The sequence below is a fragment of the Leuciscus leuciscus genome, assembly GCF_965113295.1.
Source record: "Leuciscus leuciscus genome assembly, chromosome: 16".
Classification (NCBI taxonomy): domain Eukaryota; kingdom Metazoa; phylum Chordata; class Actinopteri; order Cypriniformes; family Leuciscidae; genus Leuciscus; species Leuciscus leuciscus.
In genome coordinates this window covers 7,519,129-7,540,823 of record NC_138740.1, presented here as the reverse complement: position 1 = coordinate 7,540,823, position 21,695 = coordinate 7,519,129, and the positions used below count along the sequence as shown (strand labels likewise).

The following is a 21,695-nucleotide window of genomic DNA, read 5'->3' as shown; positions in this document are numbered from 1 at the left end:
CTGTAGAAACATATGTCTGTATTATGTAATTGCCTTAATCAAACATGTTCATTAACTGGAACATTGAGTGATAAAAATCCAAAGCGATTTCCGTCATTGCGACATACAATAAATATGACCTTTACCTGCCTTAGAAATACTTCAGTAAACATTGCTAATAGGGATTAGAAGTAAAAAAGGGGAGACGATTACATTTTAAAGCATCCGTGTGAAAACAAACCTGGAAAGAGACGTCAGGATTTGCAGAGGAAAAAAACAGAGATTCTTAGTGGATTCCAGTGAATTATTCATGGGATATATCATAAATATATTTGCGAGAGCAGACCACAAATGTGCAGTATATGTTGTCCTTTTTGAATACCGTTACAGCTGAATACAAAGGAAAAGATAAATAATTCAGAAGGCCTTTCTTAACCCCCTGGAGTTAAATGGATTACTTTTATGATGGATGGATCATGGATGGATGAATTTTTTCAGGCTTCAAAAACAAGGTACCATTACCATTATAAAGCTTGGAAGGGCCAGGAAATTTTTACATAACTTCGATTGTGTTTGGCTGAAAGAAGAAAATCATATACACCTAGGATGGCTTGCCTTGAGTGAGTAAATTATGGGATAATTGTCCTTTTTGAGTGAACTATCCCTTTAAAGCTCCCCACCTCTGTCAAATGTTAGTGTGCAGCCGTGTTTAAATCTCTTCTAACGTTAAATACTCTTCTCATTACCAGCATTTCAATTACACACACACACACACACACACACACACACACACACACACACACACACACACACACACACACACTGACTGACTGCAATATACAAACCGTTTTTCCAGCTCCATTAGGTCCCACAAGCACCGTGAGAGGGCTGAAGAAGGAGATCACTTGTTTGTCTTTATCCTCAACTCCAAAACTCCTCACTCCCAGAATACTCATCTTTTCAATCTTTGACATTTTGGACCAGTGACTTGTAGCCTTGAAATGATATAAAAGTCAAATGAATTATCAGTGCACACAATTAAAAAAATTCGCATTTTAATCACCAGAACTTTAAAGTGATGTTGTCAATTTCTTCCCATATTAAGGAAAGCCTGTGAAGTTGATTAGATAGTACAAATAATTACTTGAAACACAATCGTACTAACGTTAGATTGCAGCTGGGCTGGCAAAAATTCTATAAATAATTTAACACGGCTCTAAAATAGCATTACATTTTATTAAAATAACTCACTCAGAATAAATAACGCAGTAAACTCCACGTAAACTGTACTAGTTTGTTTTGACTGCAGGCAGTCAGTCTCAGTCAGTCGCGTGTTTCCCGCGTCGGCGCAGTGACGTACTTCCGCATTCAACTCAGCGTCACGAAAATCATCTATAAACTACATATCCCACAATGCAATTTTATTATAATTAAAAAATATTTTAACAGCGATTCTTTTCATTTAATAACAAATGCATAAAGTACAAACAATTGTGATTTGTATATATAATTAAATAATATTGGGGAAAAAAAGAAAATAAATTATATTCTCTTATTTTCCCCGAAGTCCCCGTGACCATCACCATATATTACAATTCCATGCACTGTTTTGGTTTTTAATGTAAATTCCTACAGCTGAATTAAAACCGTGAACTTTGTAGTATTTCTCATATTATAGCCTACATTAAAACAGGATTTGTTGAAGTAGTGCTATTTTGAACACAGCCAGATTATTAGTTTTGCTTTCAGAACTAGAATGGTTTTCTAGCAGCACATTCTCAAAACTTATCAAATGCTCTTGTCACGAGATGCAACTTTTCTGAGGAAACTGTTGGTTAGTTTAACAGTATCAACATGAACATCACCAAAGTTTGGTTTGTAGATGTGGACGAAGAAGAGCTTTCAGCTTTAAGGATGTGCAAAATGGTCGATTCGTGTTCGCGTATTCAGTGATTTCAAAGGCTCACGGACCTGCAAACCTCCACCCACAATCGCTCAAATCTTCCCTCTCATGCTGTTTCTTGTCTGTAAGTACTCCGAAGTAGGATCGTATCATTCACACTGATTTACTGACCGCCCGAAACAGGTGAAAAGTACATATTCTGATGTGTAGAGTCACAGATATTCCGTTGGCTTCCCAAAACGACAAAATTATGTAATAGCTCATTATTCTAAATTGCATTTTATACAAATATATAATTTAAAAACACTGTGAATTTTCCTACATATTTTGTTTATATTCACATTAATTCGGCAGGCACATTTTCCCATTTAAAGTTTAGTGTCGTTGTCATCACCACATCCGTCCACTTGGTGGCGGTGGTGCTTCTTTTCTTTTCTTCAAGCATTTAATAAAAATTAAATAAAATAATAATAAAAGAGGCTCAAATGAGATTCCAGCTGAAGAGAGTGAGTAGAGTCACGAGGGTGAGGATATAATAAAAACAAGAATCTACAGTTTGGAATAATTAAGATTATTTAAATGAAAAATTAAGATTATTAAAATAAAAATAACCTTGTGAAATATCATTATAATTTAGAATAACTGTTTTCTGTTTTAAAATGTAACTTATTCCTGTGTTGTCAAAGCTGAATTTTCAGCATCATTACTCCAGTCTTCAGTGTCACATGATGAAGTCAAGTCACCTTCATTCATATAGCACTTTTAACAATACAGATAGTTTCAAAGCAGCTTTACTTCAGACAGATAGTTCAGAAATCATTCTAATATGAACTTTGAAGGTTTTCCGTTTGAAGCTGTTTCAAGATGTTCAATTGCAAGTAGTTTGACGTTTAAAGTAGTTTAAATTTTGAAGGGTTTGAAGGCAATACGGTCTCAGGAAAAAAATTGATGTTTGGATTAGTGCTGCTAGCATGTTTCTAGAATGAATTAGCATGCTAATTCACTAATTGACACACACACACACACACACACACACACACACACACACACACACACACACACACACACACACACACACACATATATATATATATATATATATATATATATATATATATATATATATATATATATATATATATATATGTGTATTCCTAGGTCCCAAAAGCTGTTCCAACTGTGCTGTTTTTCCTTTATAGCATTGCAGCACATGGCTCAGGGGGATGACACGATACGTGAGGCACTTTACCACCTCAGAGACCTCATGGATTATGCACATCTCTTCACATTTGTAAGTAACATGCTCAGTGAACATAAACATGACAATCTTACTTAGGGTGCGTCTCAATCAGCCTCCTAGCTTTCTAGGCCGTGAACCAGTATATCGTGTACATTAATTCGGACACTGTGAGGACAGTATGACAACGTCCTCACTATACAACATCACTACTGGTGTTTATGAACAACAGCAGCACTGAGATCTTTATTATATTATGTTTTAATGTTATTTAAAGTGCATTATGATACATACTTTTCTTGTTATGTATACGCAAAACATTTCGGCCGTAAATAAATGATAAATGTTATGTTCATTACCTGTCTAGCGATGTAGGTTTATGCTGAAATATGATTTAATAATGGTTTGTAATTTAAAAACATCTTTTGTTTTTAAAAATGTCTAAAAATGTCATTATGTGTAGTGAGTTGGCTCACATGATTTATGTTTTGTGCTTCCGAACTTCCATTAGGGATAGTTAACCCTATTAGAGATATTAGGGATCCCTTCCATTAGGGATAGTTAATAGTTGTATGAGTTTCTTTTTTTCTGTTGAACACAAAAGAAGATATTTTGAAGAATGTAAGTAACCAGACAGTTGATGGTAGCCATTGACTTCCATAGTATTTTTTTCTTCTATGGAAGTCAATGGGGTCCATCAACTGTCTGGTTACTAATGGTGCTTTTCCATTACCAGTAGCAGCTCAACTCGACTCGACGCCGCAGGAAACTGCCGTGACTTCTTCTACGCGACACACACCCGCTACCCACACACACAGGACAATGGAGGAAATCGAGTGTATGCTGTTTTTGGATGGTTTTGTTTTTGTTTTTGCTGTTTTTTATTCAGGATACTCCGTCTGGCGCGTGCAATGATGACGCAGTGAATAGTGACGATTCTCTCTGACCAATCAGCAGTCTGCCTTGTTTTCACGTCACATTTTAGTATCGCCTCAGCTCGCTAAGAACCTCGCCGGAGGTGGTACGAAAAAAAGTACCTGGAAGCAGGTACAGGTACAACTTTTACACAGTGGAAAACCAAACAAAGGCGAGGCGAGTCGAGCCGAGCTGGTACTGTGTAGTGGAAAAGCGCCATAACATTCTTCAAAATATCTTCTTTTGTGTTCAACAAAAGAAAGAAGCTCCTAGGCTAACAGGTCTGGTTTTCACGGTGCACTGTGGGACTTTATAGGAAGCGAACGCTTCAGTGCACTGGAAAGATTGAGACAGCTCTTAAAATGGCCAAATCCCTGATCAGTGCCCTGACTACTGAACTAGGAAACTGATTGAGACGCACCCTTAAAAAAATGGTCAATTGTCACTTCAAATTTCTTCTTTTACACTATAAATACTTTTTTTTTTAAGACCAACACTGTCATTTTCTGCATCTTTTTAAGGACATGAACACAGTATACATGCCGAATGTGCATATTGAAAGCGGAGAGGTGAGTTTCGAGTAGCTTAACAGGCCTGTAGAGGAAAATATGACATTTGAAGATATCATATACTGTATATGATCAAGACTTGGCCTGTTTTCTTTCAGATGTGCAGCTGTAAAGAGTTCATTGCTCAAGAGCTTCTGAAGACATTAGTTTCAGCAGAAATCACTGATCAAGACGGCGCTGTCGAATGTCGCACTGCTCTTAGACTCTTACTGCACAACATCAGATTTCTCCTTCAGAATTCGGTAAGCGAGATATCTCTCTCTCTCTCTCTCTCTCTCTCTCTCTCTCTCTCTCTCTCTCTCTCTCTCTCTCTCTCTCTCTCTCTCTCTCTCTCTCTCTCTCATATATATATATGTGCCTTGAAAGTTGGCCCAATGATGTATTCAGGTATGTGTATTTTTCTTTCCTTCATGTTGTTTTGTAAGATTGGAGAACACTGTCTAAAAGACAAAGTCATGGTTCGCAAGATTAATTTGAGGACTAATCAAGAGCTGACGTTCATCCGTCGATGTTTCACATTTTTCCAGGACTGGATGTCCAAATGCATAACCAGCAGTGACTTTTGATTCATTCGCTTTGACTTCTGTTTAGATCATTGCATTAAATAGCTGTTTAATTGTCCATCTATTGCTTTTATACAGTAAATGGCTTAGCAGGACAACCTCAAAGTTTAAATCTAATTTTGATAAGTGCTTTTCGACCACATGTTACTACGTGATTTCTTTAATAATGCTGCAATAAATAATAATGTGTGACCATAACTTGGGAAGCTTTCTCTTTGATGTGCTTTTGGTGCACTATATTTATTTACACTCTTTAAAAGAAAGGTTTCGAAAAGGGAGGTTTTGCTGCGACGCCATTAAAAAACAAACATTTTAGCGATAACTTTCAGTGATCAGGTCTTAAAAGAATCCTTTTCCCCCTTTTTGTTTAGTGTATAAAATGTTTTAATATGCTGAAGAACCTTTTTACACTATAAAGAATCTTTTGTGTGATGGATGTTTAAGGGTCTTAATGGAACCGTCGATGTCAATAAATTTTTTTTATTTTTAAGAGTGTACTTCAAACCTCCATGGGCTGCCACTTCATTTTAACAGATGTAGGGGAACAAATAGTTGAAATGAGTCAGTGAAATGAGGTTGGATGTGATTAGATTATGAAGTAATGAGTAAGTTACAAGATTATATCTTAAAAGCAGCAGAAATTAACATTGATTAGTTTCTATTTCCTGTCTGGCTCTTGTTTGCTCTATAAAACAAGCTGGTGAAAACAAAAATCTTCTTTTGTGAGACATTGTCGGTCATGATATATCTAACACAAATTTTGTATTGGAAATAATACAGTTTGTCATGATTATGTAATATAGTTATTCATGAGATTCCCATGAAAACAGCCCCTAAAGCTGTTCTTGAAAGCATATACAGTGCTGGATAGATTACATACAAATTTAGTTACTGATTCCAAATTACATGACAAAAATTGTAGTTAGTAATGTAATCCATTACAATAAACATTTAAGGTAATCTAATCCGATTACTTTTATATTATTTTTGACCTAACTTGTTTATCACATTGATTTTGAATAGGATTGATTTGGCGTAGTATCTGACGGGATGGGCTCTGGGGACGGGGAGGTCTACTGGGTGGTGATAGTTAGCCCTGATCCAATACAAAGATTTCAGCGTCGGCAGAACTGCAGCGAGTTTTCATTCAGTCATGGCCACTCCGGGTCGAAGCAGCAAACCGTGCTGCAAAGTCCATAGTTGGTCCGGTCTTCTGTCATGCACGGTTGCAGAGAACACCGAATAAAGAAGAAGATCAGATTAAGAAAGTCTTTAATTATCCACATGAGCAAACTCAAATCAAGGCAGACAAAGAACCACACCGCAAAAAAATGGATAGAAACAAACTGAAGGTCCATGAAAGTCAGTCAAAAATAACTGAATATATGTTACAAGTATGCAATGTATAAAACATATAAAGGTATACAGTACCTGAAGCCCACACATACAAAGTTCCTTATCAGGATCCTGAAACAAAAGCGCAGGCAGGTGAAGTGCGGTACGTGGGCAGGAAGTTATTTCGAGGTGGGTTGGGAAGCAAATCAGCTGGATCTGTTGGGACTCGGATGGTTTCTAGCAGACACTACACATGCTCTGTTACACAAAAGAGAGACAGCGAGAGAGAGGAGGCAGCTCACTAACACTGATTTAACAAGCTTCAGCCAAGACAGATACCATATTTCGCTGCTCTGACTTTGGAGACATTGGCTGTGTGTGAAATCTAAAAATAAAAATGGTCTATATCGAGAAAAGAAGGCATTAGGGCATGCGATTTAAAGCCAGATGATTGGGAGATTAAAAGCAGTGTCTGGTAGACTGGTTGAAAGAACTTATTATTCTACGGGGAAATCAGCATTATTCATAAAAAAAAAAAAAAAAAACATTATCTCAATGGTTCGCTTGCCATTAGATGTGATTTTGGGGTGCCTGAAACTGGTTTGAAACCAGATTTCTGGTTGGGATGTTTTTAATGTTTTTGAAAGAAGCCTCAGATGCTCATCAAGACGGTATTTTTTTTAACAAACAAGTAAATGTAAAAACAGTTTACAATTTAAAATAACTTTTTTCTCTCTTTAATTATATTTTAAAATGTAGATCATTCCTATGATGCAAAGCTAAATTTTCAGCATCATTACTCCAGTGTCACATGATCCTTCAGAAATCATCTGGTGTAGTCTCACGTGGCCAAACCTTCAGACTGACAGCAGAAGGTCTGGACTCTATGATCGCAGCTTTAGTTGGCCAAGGACCGCCCAAGAAAATCACAGTTAGTTTTCTTCCGCGTCATGAAGTCGATGCCCGTACAATAACAGACTGGCGTACATTTAATAAATTATTCATTCATGAATGTTGTGCACGTTTACTGGAACAATGGAGCCGCGAAAATCCAGCGTTTAGTTGATCCTGGTAAGCGCTCATTGTCACAGTTGTAAACACGACAGCGTTTTTCTTCCACAAGGGGGTTTGGTGTCACATCATTTGTTTCCAGGCGGGCCATTAAAGAACGCGACACACACGTCTCCCGGACGTCCTGTATTATTGAACCAATCAGATGACGACTTTGAAAATCCTGAAGTGTTTCCGGTTGAGTGTGCCATATGCATCAGACGTTCAGCCAACGGGCGTGACGTCTGAGGCTGAGACTAGATCTGGTGCTCAAGAAACATTGCAACAGTTTTTCTGCTATTTTTGTTATACTTTTCCAGAATTCTTTATGAATAGAAAGTTCAAAAGAACAGCATTTGAAATAGATTTTTTTTGTAACATTATGAATGTCTTTGTCACATTTATCATACAGGTTACAAAGATTTGAGTCTGGCCCATTGTTGTTTGACCGTTTTCACTGTTGCCTTCCTCTCTATAAATAAAATATAGCAAATCAGGCAAAACAATTTTTGGGGATCTCGTGTAAAACCTTGAAAGTAGATTCAGAAGACAAGTGTGTTTATTTCTCCCAAGAATTCTGAAGGAGACATCATGGCAACTTTAGGAATGAAAATCCCACCTTACAGTTAAAGAAACTAATGGACTATTTTACTCTAGCTCTACAATTTAGTTTCATGATTTGACTCATTAAACACTGTTTATAATGGTCACAAGATTTTATTCTTGTTTCGAAATACGTTATTAAACTTGACCAACAGTTTTGTAAAGTTTGATCTTTCCTCTTTCAATCAGTACTTCCAAGGCTGGAAATAGTTGCCTAAGGGGTTTTATGATATGAAAATGGCCACCAAGCAGACTGACTTGCCTTAAAGGGGCTTTAACATTGCAGTAGTTTTCATTCCACTACTCCATTTTGCATAAAGCAGAATATCATATATCTCACATGGGTGGCCATGAGCGTTCTGCGTGAGGTGCTACATACTAGCTAGGGATCAAAGACCAGAACTTCAGTGAGTTCAGGAGATGAGAGGAGATGTCAGTGACCCGGGTGAGACTTCTGCCAGTCCCCCCAAGTTGTTATTTTTCGTCTGACTAGAATCTCAGATAAATTGATGGTACTTTAAGGCTTTGACTAAATGACCAAAGACTGTTAGCTATTTAAAGCTGAGGTTTTACGATCAAAGAGACTTGTTTATTTGGCCTTTTATCACTTCCTTTTTTCACCACTAATGTATTTGAGAACTTGTTTCAAAATAGATCAAACATTTGAAGACTCATAAGATAGTAGCGCGAACGTATTAAACTTAATCACGTAACTCATCCCGCACCGTTTGTGCTATACAGACAGAAATTGCGCGGGTTGTTGCGGCCCAAATTTGAACAATAAATGGTCAAAACACTAAAAAAGATTTACATTGAAGGAGCATCCTGGGCTCTTTGACTTGGGTTGTGCATTTCCTTTAGGACACGTTTATATTCTAATAATGTATTTCGAATCAAGAATAAAATCTCGTGACCATTATAAATAGTATAAATAGTGTTCTACCAGTTAGCAACCACCTAACAACTTCCTGGCAACCGTACCCAACCCAGGCTCATTGGAAAAGACTGAATAGTATTTCCTTGTGAAACAACTCCAATAATCTTTGTTCTATGTTCTATAACTATGATGGGAAGCTTGATGTTTGAAGGTGTTAAAACATCAAAACAATGGTGATTGCATGTTTTAATGAAGATGATTGAATGATGGTGATTTACATTTTTAAAGTAGTTGCACATTTCCTTTAGGACAAGTAGAAACTGCTGTCTGAGGTAAACAACAGTACAGTATAGCTGCCGTTGCATAGATATTGCAGTGCATATCTTTTAAATAATCCAGATACCTTAATATCTCCAATATGAAATATCATCTACTATATACTATCTCAGCATGTAGACCTACATAAAACGTACGTTTACCTTTGTACTTAATAAAAAAAAAAAAAATTCGATTACTAGGAAATTTCTTTGAATTAATATTTGATAAATATAATATTAAAGATTACTTCAAAGAGGCAGGCCACATGCTCATGCTGAACCAAAGAGAATTGAACATTGAAAGTTCTTTATGTAAGACCAAGCTGCAGCAAGAAAGGTGACTGTTTCACTTGTTATCAGAATGATTGCCATCTATTTTTTCCTCATTCAGGTTACAGATATATTGGAAAGCAAGACCTACACAATTCTACAGCCAGAGAAACTGTCAAAAAATCATTCGCAAATTATTTGTAATCAGCCAGAAGGAAAGGGCGAATGAAAAAGGTCAGTAGTGAAAGTAGAAATCTCATTACAGTTATATTGCTTATATGACCCCATATTCAATGTGCACTCTACGCTTGAATTCCTGCCAAATGCTCTTTGCCGTCACATGATATTTGTTGTCACATGATCCAGGGCTATTTTTAACCATGTTCAAATGCAAAGAGAACATAGAGCAACCTCTGTTTTGCAGACACAGCCTAAGGGTACGGATAGACATATTGCATTTCCTATAGACAATCAGTTGATTTACTCCATTATCATGATGATTTATGTAAATCATCAAAGTGTTTGCTTTCAATTTTCATCATTCCCAATTTCCCCTGAAATGTTACATCTTCTCAAGGAAAAAAACCCCCAGCCAATTATCATCTGAAAATGCTCGGTGAAGCGAGAGATTAAACATAATGCTTAATCTCTGAACAAGATTAATTCGGTTGGTGGCTGAGCAGTGGTGAAAAAAAATAAAATCTATATATTTCCAAATAAAATATGTCTGGACCGCGTTGGACCAATTGACCGGCTGTTAAAAGTGTGAACGGGTGTAAATTGGATTGCCGGAAATGTCAGTCAAAACATCAAAGTTGAAACGGCTGCCAAGGTCACTTGTTTGCCAGAAAGCCTTAAGTCAAACGGCGGCCCGGTTGCTGTTTGAAATGCGGGCCCTTTCGCCTATCCAATTTAGCACACATTTAAATGGTAGAAAGTAGTTTGATTAATTTGCTCTCCCACCTCGTGCGCCTTTGGCCTGCTAATGGACCTGTCTGCATCGCTTTGCTTTTCTAATGACACATCATTCTCAGAAAAAGTCGCTGCCTTTGAAAAAGGCTTTTCTTTGTGGGCTGCCAGAAAAGTTGTAGCTTGTCACTCCCTTTCTCTCATCGCTGATAATCACTACTGACAACTACATGCCAGTGTGCAGAATATCACCAGGCAGCAGTTTAATTACGGCACCAAGGTCATAATGGAGTCCAATTATTACCATCCTGATGACAAATTAAATGAACTTAGTGTCATTAGGGACACTCATTACTTCGGCAAATGTCTGCTTTTGCCTCCTCATGGTTCCCAGACTGATTAGAGAGCAAGTCCTGTCTTACTAGACATGGAAAGTCATTTAAAGTTACTCCTCAGTGCAAATACCGTATCTAATCTTCTTTTTGTTAGATCATACTCATTTGTGTGCCATGCATGTGTTAGCCACATATCAATATAATTTTATTTTTTGGCTTTAGTGATAGTCTAAAGCCAAAAGCCAATTTTAATATCATCACTGTCTATCATATTGACTTGAGGTCACTAAAGCCAAAAAAGAAAACTGATAATTATAACCGGAAAATGTGAGTGGCGCTTGTCTGTGTAGTGGGTGGTTTCTAGTGTGATGCTTGACTTTGACAACATAATCATGAGGTTCTTTAGGGCTCCGCTCTATGATATAAATGTATTTCTACATGTTGGTATGCCACTTGATTTACATATTAATAAGCAGCTTGGGTATTATGGGTGGTTGCTAAGTGGATGTTAGGGTGTTCTGAGCAGTTTCTAGGTCGGTTACTGGACTTAAATTGTATACAAATTTTTATTGGTAAAATTTTGTTCAGTCTCTCACTAATTTCTGTATAACGTTAGTGTGTGTGTGTGTGTGTGTATATATATATATATATATGAAGAGTTCAGATGCAAAAGCCTCTAAATGCCATCTGAAATTTTCTTATAGAATGATCATTTTTATCAAGCTCGTATATTTAAATTCAATAATTTCACTCAAATGGCAATGAAGATTACCTATTAATTGTCATTTAAGTGAAATTACTGAACTTAAATACACAAGCTTGATAAAAATGATCATTCTATAAGAAAATCTCAGATGGCATTTAGAGGCTTTTGCATCTGAACTCTTCATATATATACACACACACAGTATAATACAAACACAGTATATATACACTCTTGCCGGCCACTTTATAAGGTACACCTTGCTAGTACTGGGTTTGACCCCCTCTTGCCTTCAGAACTGCCTTAATTCTTTGTGGCAGAGATTCAACAAGGTGCTGGAAACATTCCTCAGAGATTTTGGTCCATATGGACATGATCGCATCACACAGTTGCTGCAGATTTGTCGGCTGCACATCCATGATGCGAATCTCCCGTTCCTTCACATCTCAAATGTGCTCTATTGGATTGAGATCTGGTGACTGTGACTTGAGTACAGTGAACTCATTGTCATGTTCAAGAAACCAGTTTGAGATGATTTGGGCTTTGTGACATGCCACATTATCCTGCTGGAAGTAGCTTTCAGAAAATGATACACTGTGGTCATAAAGGAATGGACATGATCAGCAACAATACTCAGGTCAGCTGTGGTGTTTAAATGATGCTCAATTGTTACTAAGGGGCCAAAAGTGTGCCAAGAAAATATCCTCCACACCATTACACCACCAGCAGCCTGAACCGCTCATACAAGGCAGGATGGATCCATGCGTTTATGTTGTTTATGCCAAATTTCCTCCGAAATCAAGACTCATCAGGCCAAGCAACGTTTTTCCAATTTTCTATTGTCCAATTTGGTTGAGCCCGTGATAATTGTAGCCTCATTTGTCTGTTCTTAGCTGACAGAAGTGGCACCGGTGTGTCTTCTGCTGTTGTAGCCCTTCTGCTTCAAGGTAGGATGTGTTGTGTGTTCAGGGATGCTCTTCTGCAGTTATATGAGTTACTGTTGCCTTTCTATCTGCTCGAACCAGTCTGGTCATTCTCCTCTGACCTCCGACCTCTGACATCAACAAGGCATTTCGCACAAAGAACTGCTGCACACTGGATATTTTCTCTTTTGGGTTTACCTCTGTAAACTCTAGAGATGCTTGTGTGTGAAAATGTCAGTTGATCAGCAGTTTCTGAGATACTCAGACCAGCCCGTCTGGCACCAGCAATCATGCCATGTATAAAGTCACTTAAATCTCCTTTCTTCCCCATTCTGATGCTGAGTTTGAACTTCAGCAGATTGTCTTGACCATGTCTACATGCCTAAATGCATTGAGTTTCTGCCATGTGATTGGCTGATTAGATATTTTAAGTTGAACAGGTGTAGGCCTACCTTATAAAGTGGCCGGTGAGTGTATATATCAAAAGTGAAAGTAAAGACATTTTATAATGGTAAAAATATATATATTAAAAGATGAATTTTACTTTCATCAAAGAATCCTGAAAAAAGTTTCCCAAAAAATCATACAAATTTAAAGCAGTGAAAACGTCTAGGTTACGTATGTAACCCCAGCTCCCTGATAAGGAAACGAGATACTGCGTCATGAAGTTGACACAATGGGGATGGCATCAGTATGATCGGTGTCTGAAGCACACCTATGACGGACTGCAGTCCATGACGTCACAACTGGAGCGCCCATCAGTATAAAAGGGCAGCCGAAATACACATCATCAACACTTTTGCCTGAAGGAGATGTGCAGGCAAGCCTAGGCATGGCAACAAGACATGCGTCATGGAGTTGGCACTATGGAGAACCAATACCCACTACGCAATGCTAAGAGAATGCCTGCCTTGGGAATCTAAACTGTGAATATGCACAAATATAATGGGCATATCATAAATTGACTGCACTGATTACGAATCAGAGTACATCAACCCCAAGGGAACATCCAAAATTACTTGCATATAGTGGCACCACTCCCTAAGCCAATATCTTTCAATAGTAGGAGAAGATACCCAAGCTTCTATGCTTTATAGTAAGGGAAGTCCCAGCCTTTAAAACATTACTCCCTCACTTGCGGGACAGCCGTCAGTCTTATAAGGCCCCAAGAGCAGAGCTCTTAGAAAATATGGCTCAGCTATATCAGCACCTCAACAAAGCCCTTAGGGAGTAGCCTACCAAAGGGGCAATATAAACTATAACCTTCGATATTACCACTACTTCCAAGGGGAGAATGCAACCCTCATCTTCTTCAGAAGGGAAGCAAATATGAGAACGCCATAATATTATTGCCAAAGACTCTCACCATCAAAACACAACCCCTAGGGAAAACGCAGGGGAGCTTCAGTTCTACTTAAATGCCTAGAGCAATTAAAAAAAGAGTGCTCTAGCTGGTGCTTCTCCAGGACCCATAAAAGACTCCATTCACTCGTCTAAGTTATTGAGTGCAAAATAACAAGGAGGAATACCACCAGGCAACCATCCACAGGGGAACGTACAAGAGCATGCAACCTGCAATCATGATGTGCAGGGCCCCACAGGCCTGTCTTGCCTCCGCAGGTGGTAAGCAGAGGCGGAGGACTTATTTGACAACATCCACCTCTACTCTACCTATCTGCGACCCTGCAATCGAAGCTGCCATGTTACTTCAGCAGACACGCGGCCTAAACCATGAAGTGCAAACACTTCATCCCTTTTTAAAAGAAAAAATCAAGTGAGAAGGGAGCTCCCTCGTCACAACTCAAAACAGTTGCAGCTCCCTTAAAGGTATAGTTCAATCAAAAATGAAAATTATGTCATTATTAACTCACCGTCATGTCGTTCCAAACCCGTAAGTCGTTCGTTCATCTTCAGAACACAAATTAACTTCTTTTTGATGAAAACTGAGAGCTTTCTGTCCCTCCATTGACAGCTACGCAACTACCATTTTGACGCTTCAAAAAGTTCATAAAGAGATCGTAAAACTAATCCATATGAATTGAACGGTTTAGTCCAAATTTTCTGAAGAGATACAATCGCATTTTATGGAGAACAAATTTCATTTAGCTGAACAAACACTAGATATTTATCCCTCGGGAGAGAATCCAACAATAGCAGAGCTTATACCGTAAATGCATCCTAATGAGCACATCCAGCTCCCTTGGGAGTGAAACGTGCTCCAACAGAGTGTTATCTTACACACACATACAAACAAGCGGTTCCTGAAGATAAAAAAGCTGATGGCGTGTATTACAGGCACTCTTTTATCCTCGCGGGCGCTCCACGTGTGACGTCATGGACTGCCGTCTGCCAATGATTTATTGGTGCGTGTTTACACGTGACCAGGCAACTCCATCAACTCCAGCCCATAGTATCAACTCCATGACACAGCATCGAAGTTCTGCTTCGAAAAGGAACTGTTTTCAACACTGATAACAATAAGAACCATTATTAATAATTGAGCACCAAATCAGCATATTAGAATGATTTCTGAAGGATCATCCCAGACAGCAGCATAGCGTTGGCCCAGATCCGGCCCACATCTGGTACACGTGGATTCCACACGGCCCAAATGTGGGCCGGATCTGGGCAGACACTATGTTTCTGTCTGGGATGAGACACTGAAGACTGGAGTAATGATGCTGAAAATTCAGCTTTGCCATCACTGGAATAAATTACATTTTAAAATATATTAATATAGAACTGCTGTAACTAAAAATGCAAAAAAGAAACATAATTTGCCAGATAATGAGACTTATTAACCCACTATTCTTTAGAAAGACACTCATTGCTGATGTTTTACCTGATTTGACCATCATTTTCAAATAGCCAGGAGAGGCAAAATGTAGAATGACTTCTTGTGACTTCATTTTGTGTGTGTGAATAGTCAATCAACACACCTGTCCGATCCATTTACTGGTGTATGAGGCACACTGAACACACAGGATGCAGACTTTTCCTGACACTGTGCTCTTGAAATCCATCCAGGATCCAGGATCGAAATGATGTCAAAAATATAATCAATAGAAGTTCTCAACAAGACCTTCTCAAGGTTAACTGAAGCATCACTTTCCAGGTATTGAGGTGACACTGAGCAGCCCTCTTGAGAAACCTATCTTTTTTAGATAACATACATAATAGTTTGCACATCACAACTATATTATTTGACTTGAGCATCATACTCAGACAACAAAGGAATAGAAATGGAGTGACTTCTAGTTTAATTTAACATGTGTGAATAGGAATGTTGTCACTCACATACCAGTCTCAAATAATCCAGAAAACAATAAATCATGGTTTCAACAAAAATATTAAGTAGCACGTTTTCAACATTTGATAATAAGCAAAGTCTTTTGAGCAGCAAATAAGCATATTAGATTTTTATTTATTTTTTTCTAAAGGATCATGACTGAAGACTGGAGTAATGATGCTGAAAATTCAGCTTTGCCCTCACAGAATAAATTACATTTTAAAATATATTAAAATAGAACTGCTATAACTAAAAATGCAACAAAGAAACATCATTTGCCAGATTATGAGACTTATTAACCCTCTATTCTTTAGAAAGACACTCATTGCTGATGTTATACCTGATTTGACCATCATTTACAAATAGCCAGGGGAGGCAAAATGTAGAATGACTTCTTGTGACTTCATTTTGTGTGTGTGAATAGTCAATCAACACACCTGTCCGATCCATTTACTGGTGTATGAGGCACACTGAACACACAGGATGCAGACTTTTCCTGACACTGTGCTCTTGAAATCCATCCAGGATCCAGGATCGAAATGATGTTTGGCTCGAGGTCATGGTGCAAAGGACCCTAGGTTGATTTTACTCCGAACCATCCCTTTAACATGTGTGAATAGGAATGTTGTCAGTCACATACCAGTCATACCATTTCCTGTCATACTGTATGTGGCAACCTGATAAAAATAAATAAAAAGAAATGCTGTTCTTTTTAAATTTCTATTCATCAAATAATCCCAAAAACAATAAATCATGGTTTCAACAAAAATATTAAGCAGCACGTTTTACATTTTTTTATGATAAGCAAAGTCTATAAGCATATTAGATTTTTTTCTAAAGGATCATGTGACTGAAAATGATTAATGATGCTGATAATTCAGCTTTGCCGTCACTGGAATAAATTAGATTTTAAAATATATTCAAGTAGAAAAAGGCTATTTATTTTATTTTTATTTTTATATTATTTCACAATATTACTGTTTTTTTACAGTATTTTCATTAAAATTAATGTTGTCTTTGGTGAGCATATGTAAATATATACATATTCTTAAAATGCACTTTCATAATTATACATTGTTGTGTATAAAATATAAATACATTGATGTACCAAATTTTAAAAATCAAGTTTTGTATTTGTGTTGCAACCCACTGGTAGTTGGCAAGCAACCTAATTTGCAGCAGATTAATATGGAAATATTATGTTTTATTAAGTACAAAAAACTGTTTAAATATGTTACTGAATATATTGGAAAGTTTATCTTGCCAACAATTTATTTATTAAGAATAATGACATAGACAACAGCAGGACTATTAGGCTGCTGTCACTTTAAGATCGAATGCACGGACTGAATATACTGACACACATCCGGTTTGTTTCTCAACAGTTCACTTATGACATAACTGAGAGAATACTTGCCAAGACAGTTTTGACAGAATTTTGTGTGTATGTGTCCGTTCAAGCGCAAGTAAACGCGAAAGAGGAATACATTCAGTGTTCGAGCGATGTCTGAAACCCGCCTCTCTCTCTCTGCATGCACGCACAATTCGGGTGTGTCGATCTTCTGTTCCGCGTAAAAAATCATTTGAATGTGTAAATTGGCAAGACAAAACACATCCAAATTATAAACTTTCACTCTAAACTTAGCATTTAATCCGCGAATCACATGCGTGAGGCCTGGTCCGTATCACGGATCAACTGCGATCCGTTGCACCCCTAATAACTATTGAACACACTTATCATCATGATTGCTATCTTACCAGAGATGAAGAAAAATCCTACTCCATCCAGTAAGTAAACATCAAAAAAAAAAAAAAAAAGTTTTCTGCTGCGCATCGTTTACTTTTACCATGCATGCGCACCTGCACACCAGTTATGTGCACCCCTGCTTATACTGCATAATTTTGCCTTTTTTTTAAACAGAAAAAAAAACAAAAAACATGGTATTGTTTTTTTCTAAGGAAAGTCCTGGGTGATGATAAAAATTATCAGTAAAACATGTTGCCAGGAGAACACAGTGCTTTCACAAGGTTAAAGCAAAAATCTGTTAGCAGGCACTGAGGGAAGAATGAATAGCCCTCTCTAGGGAATCTATCCTCTTTAAAACGATACACTCAAGAGAATTATTACCGCAAGAGAAAAGCGCATCTGGTGCCTCGTGGGCTTTTCTATTTTCTTGCCTTTTCGATTAAAGGTCTATTGTGAGCCTGAGGGAAAATCTTCAAAAGACCATAGCCTATACCACAGACCATATACAAACCAAGCATCCCATAAAAATACACAGACCAATCATAACTAATAATGGACGTAAAGATTTTTACGTGAAATCCACCATAGCCGCTCGGCTGTTGTAATACGGAAACTCTCAATTGGAGGATTAGACGTTGAATCTCTGCACTCGTCTAATACCCGCCGGAGACCCAGAGTCAGATATGTGCTGACATGTCAAAGAGGATTTGTGGTCCTTGATGTTCCAAGTCATAAGCTTGACATTGCTCTTAGCAGTGGGTGGTAATGTGAAATTGGACTCTTTGTATCTCAAAAATCCCCTGTATGACTTCTAGCCATCTTGGAAGAGATCTTGATGAGAGGAAGCATCAGGGTGGCGCATGTTAACCTGTTTAAATGAGGTCTTTGCTCTTCTTGGCGGCTGAAAGTTTCTTTAGACAAGCCAAATGATTAGCCATTTCTCCCTCGAGAAAACGTAAGTATCTGTCAGTACGACGGGTGCAAATGAAGAGGTTGAAATAAAATGGTACAAATCTTTGCCCCAGTGTGCCAGTTACTGCTCTTAAACTCAACGAGAGCAATTGACTATAAAACTGCAGCTGTGCAAACGTCAGCTCTGGAAATCTCAATTCACCCCACACTGCATAAATATGCAATTTAATTAGTAATTACACTACACTAGTGTTGACCTAGTTTCTCAATTAACTAGAATCATAATTAATATATACTGTTACTATATATATATATATATATATATATATATATATATATATATATATATATATATATATATATATTGTCTGGTATTTTTTTGTGCATGGCACACTGTATCGTTTGTTGTCTCCTGTTGGATTACCTGAGTTTGTTTTATTTAATAACAAATATTATTATCAACCTTTGGGAATTTTGCCCATCTTTATCGGACTATACGTTATATATAAATCCAACAACCCTTACATCCCCACATGTTGTTAGAGAGGGTTTCAAGAAAAGTCCTCTGCTCTCATCCAAAAACAAACTCCAGCATATTCAGTTGAACTGAATCTTGACTGAAGATTGTAATGGGACCTGATTCTATGGTCAGATGAAACTAAACTTTTTGGCAGCAAACTCACCAGATGTGTTTGGTGCAAAAGGGATAAAAAGTATCCCATGCCCATGGTTAGATACACTGCTGGATCTTTAATGTTGTGGGCCTATTTTTCTGCTGGAGGTCCTGGACATCTTGTTCAGATACATCAGATTTCATGGATTCTAGCAAATGCCAACAAACAACAACAAAAAATCTGACAGCCTTTGATACTGTATATATATATACACACGTATACAGTTGTGTTCAAAATAGCAGTGTGTTTAAAAAAGTGTGTAAACCTCAAAATCCTTATAATAACTTTTATTTCAATACACGCAAATCCATTGGGAACACTCCACATTCTATTCTAAATCAAAACACAAAGAAACAATTATCAAATTTGTTATTACTTTAAAGTGAAGAAAAGGGAATATTAGGCTGTTCAAAAAAATAGCAGTGTCTGCATTTTTCTTTACAAAGTCAAACATTTGCTGTATAAACTGAAAAATGCTTGAAGATTTAGCTTTCTTGTGAATCGCTGAACTAATATTTAGTTGTATAACCACGGTTTTAAGAACTGCTTCACATCTGTGTTGCATGGAGTTGACCAACTTCTGGCAGGTATTCCAGCCCAGGACGATTGCACTACGTACATACCACAATTCCTCTGCATTTCTTGGTTTTTGCCTCAAAAACAGCATTTTTGATGTCACCCCACAAGTTTTCTGTTGGATTAAGGTCCGGGGATTGGGCTGGCCACTCTAGACGTAACACCAATGATTGGAGTAATGACTGCTGAAAATTCAGCTTTGCCATCACATGAATAAATTACATTTTAAAATAGATTAAAATAGAAAAGTTATTTTCCATTTGAATAATATTTCAAAGTATTTCAGCAGAAATGTCATCATCCATTACTCCGGTCCTGTCACAAGAACCTTCATGTATTTTGTGTATATGTAAATTGTGTATAAATCCAAATATTATGCCATGCCAGATTTGATGTATTTAATGGCAAACGTCATTGGTTCTCATGTTGTGCCTTGCCCAATTTTAATATGCGCATACTCAAGTGTATGAATGTGATTTGAGAGGTGGTGAAGGAGGATATTATCAATGAATAAATTTCGGTCTCTTCACACACTTAATGTGTGTCTCCGGGCAACTTGTAACATAGCACACAAGTCATACAGAAAACATTTATGGTGTTTGACCTTTTCAGAGCTTGACCACCTCAGCTTTCATTATACTGAAAACAGTGGCCATGATATTCTTCAAAAATGTCACTTTTATGTTCCACAGAAAAAAACAAAATCATATGGAACTGGAATATTTATATTTTATATTTTTATATTGGTGAATTGAGTCACTAAGTCTTATTTTAGAGGATATACCTGTAAACTGCCCTTGTCGCATACTCTTTGATCTGTTTTATGTTTATTTTTAGGGAAGATCTAGTTGATTAATTCATCTAAAACTCTATAGCTCTTCCATCTCAGACAGGGATCAAAATCAAAGACAGTAATAAAGAAGAAGGAACAAGAATATATGAGTGGTTCTTCTTCTACAGTTGAATGAAATGCCCACTGCCATAATGCTATGTTTTGGGGAGTTTCTAGAGGGTTTGGGGTCGTTGCTTAATTACCCAGAGTCAAAAATCTCTGGTTTCACCCACTGGGTGAAAATTACTGAATTTACAGGCGTAAATCTGATCCATTATCTTGGTAATACTGGTAGTATTTTCCATTTATAACATTAACAAACATATTTACTGTACATTATGCTATACATGTTAAATGTTTATATTTAGTTTATCTTTGAAATTTTTATAACTCAAATATAGTTTTTGCCAAAGTAGCCGCTAAAACACACAAACAATTATAATGCTATGCCAGTATTGACCTAGTTTCTCAGTTATTTTCTTCAGATTTTTTAAATGTTCTTTACACCAAGATGAAAAAAATAACACAAATAAAAATGGTTATTTTAAGAACTGTTCATAGACAGGTTCTTTGGGGAACCCAAAATGGGTTTTTTTCTTTGCCCTTTTGGAGCTTTTTTCATTTTTTTTTGAATTAACATTCTTTGCCATCTTCGGGATTCATTTTATATTTGCTTCAATTGATTGTTTTAAAAGCTACAGAATAAACCGAATTGAGATGAGCTTAGAGCCAGGTTTAAAGTAAGATGTGCAACATAAAAAATCTGTTAAAATACTTGGTAATTTTACTATGAGGCATATTTAGTTACAATTAATTCACTCATTAATAAGCAATACTGTACATTACCTGTACTGTACTGTACCTTTAGAGCCTTGCATGGCCAAGTCCCTATCTACATCACTGACCTGATACAGCTTCACACTCCTACCCGGAGTCTCAGGTCTTTAGACCAGATATTAGTTGTTCCTCGCACTCATTTTAAAACTAGAGGGGACCAGTCATTCCAGGCAGTCGCTCCCAGGCTGTGGAATGCTTTGCCTCTTGTTCTACGTTGCGCGAACTCAGTTGATTCTTTTAAAAAACAACTGAAGACTTTGCTCTTCAAGCAGGCTTTTGGTTAATCGAGGGTTTTTTATGGTTGTTTGTTGTGTTTGCTGTTTGTATCTTGTGGAATGTA

General features: G+C 37.2%; 2 protein-coding genes across 3 annotated transcripts in view; one reads left to right on the top strand and one right to left on the bottom strand.

Moving 5' to 3' along the window:
* The window catches only part of LOC309477797 (DNA repair protein RAD50-like), a 46,009-nt gene extending 44,684 nt beyond the window's left edge, over nucleotides 1-1,325 (bottom strand). The window contains exons 1-2 of the mRNA XM_082141209.1: nucleotides 1,231-1,325; nucleotides 825-974 (exon numbers count right to left, since the gene is read on the bottom strand). Coding sequence (XP_081997335.1) covers nucleotides 825-953 — 129 coding nt within the window. The 5' untranslated portion in view covers nucleotides 954-974; nucleotides 1,231-1,325. The remainder of the gene's footprint in view (nucleotides 1-824; nucleotides 975-1,230) is intronic.
* A 274-nt stretch (nucleotides 1,326-1,599) lies between these two features.
* Nucleotides 1,600-15,730, top strand: LOC309478259 (uncharacterized protein). Of its 2 annotated transcripts, XM_082141834.1 has the most exons (6): nucleotides 1,600-2,006; nucleotides 3,082-3,173; nucleotides 4,556-4,603; nucleotides 4,702-4,845; nucleotides 9,740-9,852; nucleotides 15,516-15,730. In XM_082141834.1, the coding sequence occupies exons 1-5, from the start codon at nucleotides 1,991-1,993 to the stop codon at nucleotides 9,845-9,847; spliced, it is 408 nt and encodes a 135-aa protein (XP_081997960.1). In that variant the 5' UTR covers nucleotides 1,600-1,990; the 3' UTR covers nucleotides 9,848-9,852; nucleotides 15,516-15,730. The 2 variants fall into 2 exon arrangements, with proteins under 2 accessions (XP_081997960.1, XP_081997959.1); XM_082141833.1 differs by lacking the exons at nucleotides 9,740-9,852; nucleotides 15,516-15,730 and adding an exon at nucleotides 5,029-6,201.
* The last annotated feature ends 5,965 nt before the right edge of the window (nucleotides 15,731-21,695 follow it).